This window comes from Monodon monoceros, unplaced genomic scaffold (assembly GCF_005190385.1).
Source record: "Monodon monoceros isolate NGI ecotype Baffin Bay Population unplaced genomic scaffold, NGI_Narwhal_1 Super_Scaffold_11, whole genome shotgun sequence".
NCBI lineage: Eukaryota > Metazoa > Chordata > Mammalia > Artiodactyla > Monodontidae > Monodon > Monodon monoceros.
In genome coordinates, this window is record NW_021703767.1 from 65276506 (window position 1) to 65288909 (window position 12404).

Consider the following 12404-nt stretch of genomic DNA (forward strand, 5'->3'; position numbering starts at 1 on the left):
GAAAGAGCTTTCTGGCATCCGCAAGCAGCCTTATGGAGTGAGTGATGTCTGCCCGACAACTCCCCTGAGAGCCAAGTCAGACAGTAGGAAGCACGAGCCAAAAAAGTTTTCATAAATTATACAAAGCCTAGCAGCCTCCATGTTCAGCAAGGGACAAAAGGGACATTCTCAGCAGAGGGACATTTTCTGCACCATTCCTGTGTACCCGGTGAACAGGGCCAGCTCTAAGCCCAAGGCCGTGTGAGGGTTTCTCCAGGTTTGTTCTCTGTGTAGCCTCATCACACCCCACCCGGTTTCCCTAGTCAGCTTTGCCCTCCCTCATGGTCACAACCCTCCCTTCCCCCAAACCCCAAAACACCCCGGAGGCCCTTTCACAGTCCCTCCTAGGCTGTTTCCACTTGCTCATTAACTGGTGATGTGTGGTCCCAGATATTTCACTGCCCTCAACCAGCCTTTTATCTTTGAGTCACAAAGGCACTTACCTTTCTTTTTATTTATTTATTTTATATTTATTTATTTATTTTTTTGCGGTACGGGGGCCTCTCACTGTTGTGGCCTCTCCCATTGCGGAGCACAGGCTCCGGACGCGCAGGCTCAGCGACCATGGCTCACGGGCCCAGCCGCCCCGCGGCATGTGGGATCTTCCCAGACCGGGGCACAAACCCGTGTCCCCTGCATGGGCAGGCGGACCCTCAACCACTGCGCCACCAGGGAAGCCCAGGCACGTACCTTTCTTAAAGAAATTTTCGGAAGCAACTAGAAAAGAGTGAGGCTTCTCACCTCCCCTTTCATCCTCGGCAAAGCGTACGAGGTCCTTTGCACTGACCCTAAAGGGACGCCTTATTTTCCTTTGTTGGATCGATATGTTTGTGGCAAGTCTTTTCCTTCATATTATCCCCTCCTCCACCCACCTTTCTCAAAAGCCTGTTCCCTTGAAGGGAAGAATTCCAGGGTTACCCCTACTGAGGCAGCTGCATGGATTGGACATTATTCTAAGGGCAGTGGGAAGCCAGTGAATGTTTTGGAATAGGGGAGCTTTTCCATAGTGTTTTAGAAAGATTTGTTTGGCAGTGGAGCTCAAGATAGAATGCAGTCTTCCTAGCCTGTCAAAACTCCAATTTACCTGAATTTACCTTCTCTTCCACCAGACTGGTCTAGTCAGCATTCCTGGAATTCACCACATTATTTCTTGTTTTCCCATCTTGTTTATACCATTCCCTGCTCTAGCTGCATCAGAAAGTGGGTGATGTTTACAAAGTGCTTATTATATGCCGGAGGCTTATTTAAGCTTTCTGCATGTATCACAGTATATAATTGCATCACATTGTATCTTATCACATCACAGCATCTCAAATCACCCCCTAGGAACCAGTGTCTGAGTTCTTATTGCATAGCCTTGTACGTCCTCCTTTATCCACTGATCAATCTCACAGCATCGTGCGGCCCCGGGGTGAGGGTCTTGCCTCAGCCCTCTCTAACAAGGTCCCTCTCATACTGTCAGCTCTCTGTAATGTACACAATTTCCTGTTCTTGTTCAACACCTAAAAGCCCTGCCTGACTTCCCCCACCATTGTGTAATCTTTTAGAAGAACTTCTGTCACGTTTTTGTGCCTCTCAAGGGCCCTTAACATATTTTGCTTGATCGTTTCATACCGGCCAAGTTACTTAATAATCTGTGAGCTTCAATTTCCTCATTTACAAAGCAAAGATAAATACCTTCCTCAGAAAGTGGTTGTGAGGACTGCACTGGGTACAAATAATGCATGAAAGTGTAGTGCTCAGGGGTCAGCACCTAGTAGGTACACAGTATTTGTCCGTTCCCTCTTGGCTTCTTGAGGGCAAAGATCTTATTCACCTTTTTGTCCCTTGGGCCGGATAGCCCTGCAGTACATCTGCTTTGGTAGAAGGAGAATCGTTGTCATTGGGAGGAGTGGGTGTACGGATGACAGAGACCTGAGAGCTCAGCTGGGATGAGTCAGGGTGTGGAGCAGAGGGGGGACCTGGACACTTCTGTGGGAAAGAGCTGACTTGATTTGGCATCTGAAACCCTGGAAGTGAGGAGGGGAGGGGACTCCAGGATATAGTCTTCCATCAGGAGCCTCACCCAGCAGTGGAGCAGAGCTGGTTAGGCAAATACTTCTATTTAACAAGGAGTAATTACCTCACAGGGTCGTTGGAAAGGACTTCAACAAACATGGAAATTGCCTCACTAACTTTAGAAAGCCCTTGGACTTCTTTAACGAAACTTGTTTTTTTTTTTTGTTTTTGCGGTGCGCGGGCCTCTCACTGTCGTGGCCTCTCCCGTTGCGGAGCACAGGCTCCGGACGCGCGGGCTCAGCGGCCATGGCTCCCGGGCCCAGCCGCTCCGCAGCATGTGGGATCCTCCCGGACCGGGGCACGAACCCCTGTCCCCTGCATCGGCAGGTGGACTCTCAACCACTACACCACCAGGGAAGCCCGAAACTTGTTTTCTTAAAAACCAATTTTTTTCTTTAAAAAAATTATTTGTACCTCACCCTCATTATAGAAAATTCAGAAAAGCAAAATGAAGAATATAGAAAAGCAAAAACATACTATTAGCCTTTCAGTGTGTGTGTGTTTTATCATTTGAGAGATTGTGAAGGGTTGTGTAAACGGGACAGTCACTCTTTGCTCTTTAAATTTGTGTATCTTTTTCATTTTTATTCTTCTCTTCCCCAATGTTATTGCAATATAATTGGTATACCCCAGTGTATAAGTTTAAGGTGTACAGCATAATGGTTTGACTTACATAAATATATTGTGAAATGATTACCGCAGTAAGTTTAGTTAGCACCCATCATCTCATATACATACAATAAAAAGAGAAAGAAAAGAAAGAAAAAAATGTTTCCTTGTGATGAGAGCACTTAGGATTTACTCTCTTAACAATTTTTGTATATAATGTACGGCAATGCTAGCTATAATCATCACGCTGTACATTGCAGCTCTAGTAATCATTTATCTTGTAACTGGAAGTTGGTACCTTTTGACAACCTTCATCCAATTCCTGCTCCCCGCTTCCCCCACCCCCTCCTCTGGTAACCACAAATCTGATCTCTTTTTCTATGAGCTTCATGGTTTTTTTAGATTCCAGATATAAGTGAGAGCATACAGTATTTGTCTTTCTCCAACTTATTTCACTTAGCATAATACCCTTAAGGTCCATCCGTGTTGTCACAAATGGCAGGATTTCCTTATTTTTATGCTGAATATTATTCTGTTGTATATATATGCCACAACTTCTTTCTTTTTTAAGATTTATTTATTTATTTGGCTGCACTGGGTCTTTGTTGCTGTGTGCGGGCTTTCTCTAGCTGTGGTGAGCAGGGGCTACTCTTCACTGCGGCGCATGGGCTTCTCACTGCGGTGGCTTCTCATGTTGCAGAGCACGGGCTCCAGGCACACAGGCTCAGTAGTTGTGGCTCGCGGGCTCTAGAGCGCAGGCTCAGCAGTTGTGGTGCACGGGCTTATAGTCCCTCCAAGGCATGTGGGATCTTCCCAGAGCAGGGATTGAGCCCGTGTCCCCTGCATTGGCAGGCGGACTCCCAACCACTGCGCCACCAGTAAAGTCCCTGCCACAGCTTCTTTATCCACTCATCTTTTGATGGACACATGTTTCCATGTCTTGACTATTGTAAATAATTCTGCTATGAACTGCGATGTGCAGATATCTTTTCAAGTTAGTGGTTTTGTTTCCTTTGGATATGTTCCCAGAAGTGTGATTGCTGGATCATATAGCAGTTTTACTTTTTAATCTTTTTGAGGATCCATACTGGTTTCCATAGTGGCTGTACCAGGTTATAATCTCACTAACGGTGAACAAGGGTTCCCTTTTCTCCATATCCTTGCCAGCATTTCTCTCGTCTGTTTTAAAATAAATTTATTTATTTATTTATTTTTGGCTGTGTTGGGTCTTCGTTTCTGTGCGAGGGCTTTCTCTAGTTGTGGCAAGCGGGGGCCACTCTTCATTACAGTGTGTGCGGCCTCTTCACTATCGCGGCCTCTCTTGTTGCGGAGCACAGACTGCAGACGTGCAGGCTCAGTAGTTGTGGCTCACGGGCCCAGTTTCTCCGCGGCATGTGGGATCTTCCCACACCAGGGCTTGAACCCGTGTCCCCTGCATTGGCAGGCAGATTCTCAACCACTGCGCCACCAGGGAAGCCCTCTCTCTTGTCTTTTTGATGATGGTCATTCTAACTTGAGATGATATCTCATTGTGGGTTTGATTTGCATTTTCCTAATGACTAGTGATGTTGAGCATCTTTTCATGTATCTGTTGGCCTTTTGTATATCTTCTTTGGAGAAGTGTCTATCTTTTGCCCATTTTTTACTTGGATTATTTGGTTTTTTGCTATCAAGTTGTTTGACTTCTTTATATCTTTTGTATATTAACCCCTTATCAGATACATGATTTACAAATATTTTTCCTATTCCATAGGTTGTCTTTTCATGTTGCTGATTGTTTCTTTGGCTGTGCAGAAGCTTTTTAGTTTGATGTAGTCCTGCCTGTTTATTTTTGATTTTGTTGCTTGTGCTTTATGTGTTATAGCCAAAAAAATCATTGCCAACACCCATGTCAAGGAGCTTTTTCCCTATGTCTTCTTCTAGGAATTCCGTGGTTTCGTGTCTTACATATAAGTCTTTAATCCATTTCAAGTTAATGTTTGTGAGTGGTATAAGATACAGGTCTAGTTTCATTCTTTTACATGTGAATATCCAGTTTTCCCAGCACAAATTTTCCCAGACTGTCTTTTCTCCATTGAGTATTCTTGGCTTCCTTGTGAAATACAATTGACCATATATTCTTGGGTTTATATCTGGGATCTTGGTTTTTTCCCACTGATCTTCTTTTCTGTTTTTATGCTAGTACCATAACGTTTTGTTTACTATAGCTTTATAGTATGGCTTGAAGTCAGGAAGTGTTTTTCATTTTTTTTATCAGCATATATTGCTTCTGTAACTTTTTCAAAAGGAACTTAAAAATAGATGTTAACCACTAGGTGTTGAACCCCTAAAAGCCATCACCACAGTAAGGTAGGGTCTGCAGTGGTAGAGTTTCAGGCATATGGATAGTCAAGGGCAAGGAACCAAACAGCTCTCCTTAAATGGTGCTTCCATACCTGGCCACTAACTCATGGGATCTGCTCTCTTGATGGGGAGGGTTTGAGTCAAGTGGGTGTAGCTTGGGGCTTTTCCTAAACTTCCTCCTCAGTGTGGTACCATGAAAAAAGCATGAGCTTTGGAGTCAGACAAACCTAGGTTTGGATCCCAACTCTGACACTTAGGAATTGTGATGTTGGGCAACTTGCCTAACCTCTCTGAGAATCAGCTTTCACATTTTCAAAATGGAGAATTTTATGTCTTTTGTGGATTGGCTATGATTATAGAATGGGGAATGCTGTTAAAAGAGAGAGAGAGAAAAAAAAAAGCACCTCATGTAGTGCCTGGCACATTAAAAAGTGTTTTCCTCTTTGAAGGACCCAGATATCAATGGAGGACTGAAAACCCATCTGGAGAGTAATGACCAATCCCTTGTTTAGCAAAACATTTCAAGTGCTTGTGTTTTCAAAGCTATTCTAGATGAATGAGACAGAACTATCCTCATTGTCCCTAAAGAGCTCACAACTTAGTGATGGAGATAACATAGGTTCAGGCAACACCTAGCACTTAGTGCTGGATGAGAGCAGGTTTGCAATAAGTATTTGCTGAATTGGATTTTTTAATGAAAAGTTTTGGGGAAAGGTAAGATATTCTTATAGTTCAAAACTCAAAAGCATAAAAGAGTATGCAATGAGGAGTCTCCCTCTTACTCATAGCCCTGGCCTCAGCTTCCCAGTTTTTTTTCCCATAGGCAACTGAAGTTATCACTTTATCATGCATCCTTCCATAGATATTTAATGCATATACAAAGGAATTGTATAGCTGTTCTGTTATTCTCTCTTTTTAAAAAAGCAAATGCTTGTATACCATTACACTGGCCTGTGCCTCATTCTTTCTGCTTAACAATATATCTTGGAGACTGCTGTATATCAGTACATGAAAGTTTCCTCATTCTTTTTGATGACTATATAGTATTCCATTATATGGATATTCTATTATTTATATAAATAGCTTCCTATTGATGAACAATCTCATGCTATTACAAAAATTGCTGCAATGAATAACCTTGTAGATACAGAAATGTTCTAGAATTGGAATAATGAAAAGGTTCTGAAATGTGATTGTTGCTTAACTGTCAATATAGTGTAAACCACTTGATTATGTGCTTTAAATGGGTGAATTTTATGACATTTGATTTATATCTCAATTTTTTTTAAGTTTAGAGAAATAGAAAAAGAAACTTTACTCCAAGGAGGACGGGCTAAATCCTGACATCTTTAAAAAACAATTTTCCTTGGAAAATTGGAAAGCAGTTAATTTGCTTTTTGTAAAGAACAGAGAACATTATACTTTAAAAAATAAACACCACGAATTTTCAGACTTTTCTATAATTCTACGTTAGGTCAGGAGGAAGAGAGAAGAGGTTAAAACAGGGAGGAGAAAGAAGAATCAAAGAGGGAGAGTTGCAGGAGGACAGCGACCCCTCAGGCAAGCCAAGGCCCACAGAGGCTGGGAGGAGCGTGCTACAGGAGACATGGAGGCTCAGGAGACATGGAGACGCAGGAGAGATGGAGGCACAGGAGACATGGAGGTGCAGGAGATATGGAGGCTCAGGAGAGATGGAGGCGCAGGATCAAGGAAGGAGGGGACAGAAATACAGAGCAGGAGCTGGCAGAGGGAGAAGGTACAGGAGCCACTGTGATGACTCTTAGATTCCTGCGGAATGGAAAGCTGGGAAGCTCTCTGCTCACAACCAGAAATAATAGAAAAGTGACTGAAATCTTTACTTCATCTCTTAAAAAATGCCGTAGTAGAGCGGGCTTATTCACAGCACAGCAGAGCTGCCTGAAGCCCTCACTCTCTCCCCCGTGCACAGCAGGAGATTCTCAAAGATTTCTTCCCTGTTCAGCGGCTTGTCTCTCTCTGACTCTCCCCCTGCAAGTATCAATTCTTCATCCACCAGTGATCCTTGGTCCTTTCTATCACCTCAGTCAAGGTGATGAATATATTCATCATGCCCCAAAGTTTCCTCGGCCCCTCTGCAGCTCCTGCCTCCTGCCTCTTCCCTGCTCTCTCCCGCTATAAATTAGTTTGCATTTTCCTGAGTTCTATGTGGATGGAATCATATAGCATGTACTCTTCTATAGAATGGCTTCTATCGCCCATATGCTATATCATCCCTTGTTATGGCTGAGTAGTAGTCCATTGTATATATGTACCACTAGACTTTACTCTGATGGTTAGGGATGCAGGACCCAGAGAGGGAATGAAATATGACCAGTACAGGACCTTAACAAAAATCCAGAATGGGGCGGGAGGAGTGCCATATTTCCCTAAAACACAAATGCAATTTGCACTGTGAAAGAATGAGGCTGCCATGATCACATAACTGATCAAATAAAACAGTGTTTGTTCCAATCTCCATCTCCAGATCTGATCAGATTCCAGCCATACAGGGAAGTGGGGCAGCTTAGCAGGCATTACCTCTGGGGGGATTCAGAGAAACGATTTGATTGCTGGCCTTTTCTGCCCTAAACCCTTGAAGAAGTTTGGAATTGAGGAAAGAAGTACCCCCACGTTATTTATGAGTATAAAATGACTTTTAGTTGTAGCAAGTTGGACCAAATGAAACAAAGGACTTTAAAACGTTTTGTAAATTGTAAAGCACAGATCAAAGGCAAAGCCTTCTTTTCTGTCAGAAACCACCTCAGGATTTATTTTGTGCCCCGATTAAAATTTAACGTTAAAGATCGCTGCTCCAGGAAAAACGAAACCAAACCAAACAAAAAGGGTCTTAGAGAACCATCAGTGCGATAATTCAAAGAAGTCATAATGTTATATCATAATCCTCAACTGTGTGTACCTCTGTAGGAGGAGACTTAATGTTCTTTGGGTCCATGATAAATCCCACAGAACTAGTTCTGTGGCTCCAACCTTCTATAGCAACCTAAACAGACAATGGAGGCTTTCTTTCCATCTATACCTACTCGGCCATTTTGTATCAAGCTTCTATCCTGTCCAGAATCCTAGGGTGTCCCCAGTTTGGTTGGGCCCCAGGAACAACAGCCTAAAGAATTCTGAGACTTTGAGACGATACTCTTGGCAGCCCCTGCAACACCACCGACCAGTATTACCTTTAGAGCCTTGCTCCCCGAAGTATGGGCTGCAGACTGGCTGTATCTGAATCACCTGGTAATTTGCTAGAAATGCAAATTCTTGACTCCCTCCCTCCACCCTCCCATTGGAATCTGCATGTTAACAAGATCCCGGGGGGTTTGTATCCACATTAAAATATGAGAAGCTCTGGTCTAGACAGTCGTTCTGCACCTTCAGCATGCATCAGAATCACCTGGGAAGCCACTGCTGCTGCTGGACTTATCTAGGGACCACAGTCTGGCTAGGACCACTGCTCTGGCTCTAGAGCTGGATGATTACAGAGATCAAGTGGATCCTTTCTCATTTACTGAGTATGATGGAGAATTCCTACGTCTTCCAACTCGGCCCAAGATGAGAATCCAAGAAAGCTAACATGCCTCAGGGACCAGGACCATGGCCTTTTCCCTTGGGTTGTTTTAATATTGCCTCCTGGTTAAACAGAGCTGTGGACGAGAGGTTCTGGGGCCTCTGTACCAAATTTATGGCAGAGGCTCCATCCGGGAATGTGTTTTCCTCGCCTTTAAAACAAACGGACCCTGAGGTTATACAACTGAGAGCCATGCTACTGGGAGGTGAGTCTTTGAGAATGGGATAGGACAGATTGGTGACCCTGCGCTGCCCGTCTGTGGAGTGTTCCTTATAGAAGCCCTTTGAGGCTGAGGCTTTTGTCTTTGAGTCCTGCTTGGGAATGCTCCAAGCTCTCAATCCACCTGTGCTGTGCAGCAGCCGTATACCTTGGTACAGACTCACACTGTGAAACACATCAAGGTCAAGCACAGTTCCAGGACTGCTGCCTTTGTATTATGAAGATACACCTCAATGCATAGAAAAGTGACCTCAACCAGAGAGGGACACAAAAGCCATTCTGAATAAGGAGGTGAGTGTTGACTTGTAAGACGTTGGTCAGCTCTACCCCAACTGCCCATCAGATGGGAGGCAGCAAACTGTTTTCACCAAGACTGAATCTCACAAATGATAAATTTACATCATCATATAGAAGCTTCAGATAGGAATAACTGTCATTGTAGAATGCTGCTTATATGCCAGGGTCTGTGCTAAGTATTTACAAGTATTACTTCAATCCTAGCTATGAGGTTAATATCACTGTTATCCTCATTTTACAGGTGTGGAAACTAAGAAATGGAATTATTGCATATTTTGCCCAAGGTTACAAAGGCAGTTTGGCATTCAAACCTGTGCTCTTGACCATGACCTTGCGTGGCAGGTTACAGAACAACATCTTGTTGTGGGTGGGAAAGAGTCGACCTACTGTGCACAATAGGGATTTTTTTTTAAAAAACAATACAGCTTTTTTAAGCATGAGAACTCTGTTTGCTTATTTATTTATTTATAAAATTGATTTAGAGGCATGAGGCATAAATAGGGCTCTCACCAAGAACCCTATTTCATAAAATAGATCAAAGTATAGCTTTTCTAACTGAAGCCAGGCAGGGGCTCTGGACCCCTGCCCATACTCACAGCCCCTTCTCCACCACACCCACTCCTGCCCTGTATTCACTCACAGGGAATAGTTCCACCTCTGTGGTCTCTGACCTCAATATTTCCAATCCCAACTTAACTTCCTGCCCTCTTTCCACCTTGGGTAACTAAGAAGCTTCTCACCAGTTGGTCATGAATGAAAGGGGCAAAACATGGATGTGTCCTGGAGAAGAAAGGCTCTGGGGATGCACAGCCTTTGAGAAGTGGGTGGAATACTTTCAGTCTGATGAATTTTACTCAGCACCTAAAATGATAGTTAGTGGTTGAAGGAAATGATGGGGGAGTTGTTTAGAAAGTATTGTAATAGAGAATCCAGGAAGAATGTTGAGCCTGAACACCTAGTATCTACCCATGTAAAAGGTCCAGTCCAGCTTAGTACTGTGTGTGGGTATGATCATGTGCATTAAGCATTAATGGATTGGCTTTAGTCTAATCCAAGGCATTAAGGGACTGAGTATGTTTTGGGGGAGTGAGCACAGTGCTAACCCAAGCCCTGGTTCATGGAGCTCCCATACCACCTCTGTGCCTGAGGACTTCAGCACCCAAGGCTTTGGTAGTTCCAGACCATCTACAACAGTCTCACAGAGGGACCTCCGGTGGATCTGCCCAAGGACCAAAGTGGCAAGTGACTTGCCACTCTCTCCATGCCATCCAGAAGGTCTGTGGCTGCCATTCTGGGTCACTCATCTGGCTGGGTTGATCAAGTGCAGCCCTGAGGAGAGGACAGCATAGCCAGACCCTTCTACCCAGGCACTGGACTTCTAGAGTGGCAGGAATTTGAGAGGCCGTGTTGGTCCCTTATATGAGGTCCATTCTATCAATGACTGGTTTGACCCATTTGGTGGTGGTGCCGGCGGGGGCGGGGGGGAGGAGGAGGTTCTCACCTTTAAAAAAAAAACACTTAACACCTTTAAATCACCTTTAACATTTTGGCAGATATTCTTCCAGTATTTTTTGCCTTTGCAGTTTTTTAAACATAGCTGAACTCACAGGGTATATTTGATTTTGTGCCTTGTTCTTTTACCTACCTACATCATAAGCATTCTTCCATGTGTTAAATCACTTTTCATGAGCAACAAGTACTCTTGAGTGAGGTAAATAAATTTACCTGCCCCTTGGTTTCTTCATGTGTAGACTAGGCAAGAGTTCTCTAATTTTATCACACAACAGTCACCTAGAAGACTTTTTAAAACACAGATTGCTGGGCGCCACCTCCAGAATTTCTGATTCAGTGGGTGTGAGTGGGGCCTGGGAATTTGCATTCCCAACAGGTTCCCAGGAGATGCTCGTGCTACTGGTCAGGGGACCACACTGGGAGAACCAGTGACATAAGGAGTGTTGTGGGATTTCCAAGGTCACTGCTGGTTTCAAAAATTTAAGTGTTAGCATATTTTACAAATTCTTAAAAAAAAAAGACCTAACTTTTAAAACACATGGGTTTTCTAAACTTTAACAAAACCCTATTTTTTTTTAAATATCAAAGAACATCATCTACCATTTACAAGTAATTGTTTCCACTTGTAGCTCATATGCATTCCATACTTACTTCTCTTTGAAGTACCTCGATTTTTAAAAGACTATCTTTAAAAGACAGTCAGACTTATACCTAATACTTTATTTTTTCTTTTCCTTTGCATAGTTCCATATGTATTGAAGAGCTGTGCAGAATTTATAGAGACTCACGGCATTGTGGATGGAATTTATCGGCTTTCAGGAGTCACCTCAAACATACAACGGCTAAGGTAAGCCAAAGAATAGCCCCCCAAAGGATTCTCCCATGATCCTTCCTCTGTCCATACCTCTATCTGCAGGTGTTGAGGGTATTAAAAACTGAAGGGATTGAGGGAAGGATGGCAGGGCAGAAGATCAAGTGCTGATGTTTTCAGATGCCTAACTCTTCTAAATCTAATCGGGAAGCTCACCAATCTGATGTAATTCTTTCCAACAAAAACTCCTGAGGGCTTTTCATCTGTTCCTATGTCTTGCACCAGATTTATCCCTCTTAGGTAGATTCAATTGAACTCAAATGATTTAAATTGCAAGTTGGGAAAAAATGATTTATTATTACTCACTTGCCTACCCACAGCTCAGATCCCCATTACATGGTATTCAGAACTTGCAGGTCATCGTGAGTTTTTCTGTTGGCACACACTCAACATTTGATATTTCGTCTGGTCGAGAAATCAGAAGTCTGCATGATTGTGCATTTCTCTAATTGATGCCTGTATTTTTAAAATTATTGATAGAGGAACTATTTCCAATTCTATGGATTTATCCTAAACAATTCTAAAATGCATCCTAGAATTTTTTGGAAGAAATTTCTATCACAATGAATTAAGAGGACAGTAGCCTTCTTTATATGTATTATATCTGTAAAATAAAGGGAGTGTATATAGTGTATATATAGAATATATACATTATATATAATATATGTACTGTTCCATGACTAAAAGAATAGGTTTATGTATTTTGAATATTGTTCTTTAATACAAAAAGAACATATTTTAATGTATTTATTATATATTCTTTAGTTACAAATGTAGACTTTTCAAATAAAACATTCTTGTTACAAGATTAATATGTAAAACTTACATGTGCAGGTAATTCATTTTTTTATCTTCTTCCTC

At 42.7% G+C, this 12404-nt stretch overlaps 1 protein-coding gene across 1 annotated transcript in view; it reads left to right on the top strand.

The window, feature by feature from the left end:
- The window catches only part of ARHGAP31 (Rho GTPase activating protein 31), a 114572-nt gene that overhangs the window by 50083 nt on the left and 52085 nt on the right, over positions 1-12404 (top strand). Inside the window, exon 2 of the mRNA XM_029213900.1 lies at positions 11417-11519. Coding sequence (XP_029069733.1) covers positions 11417-11519 — 103 coding nt within the window. The remainder of the gene's footprint in view (positions 1-11416; positions 11520-12404) is intronic.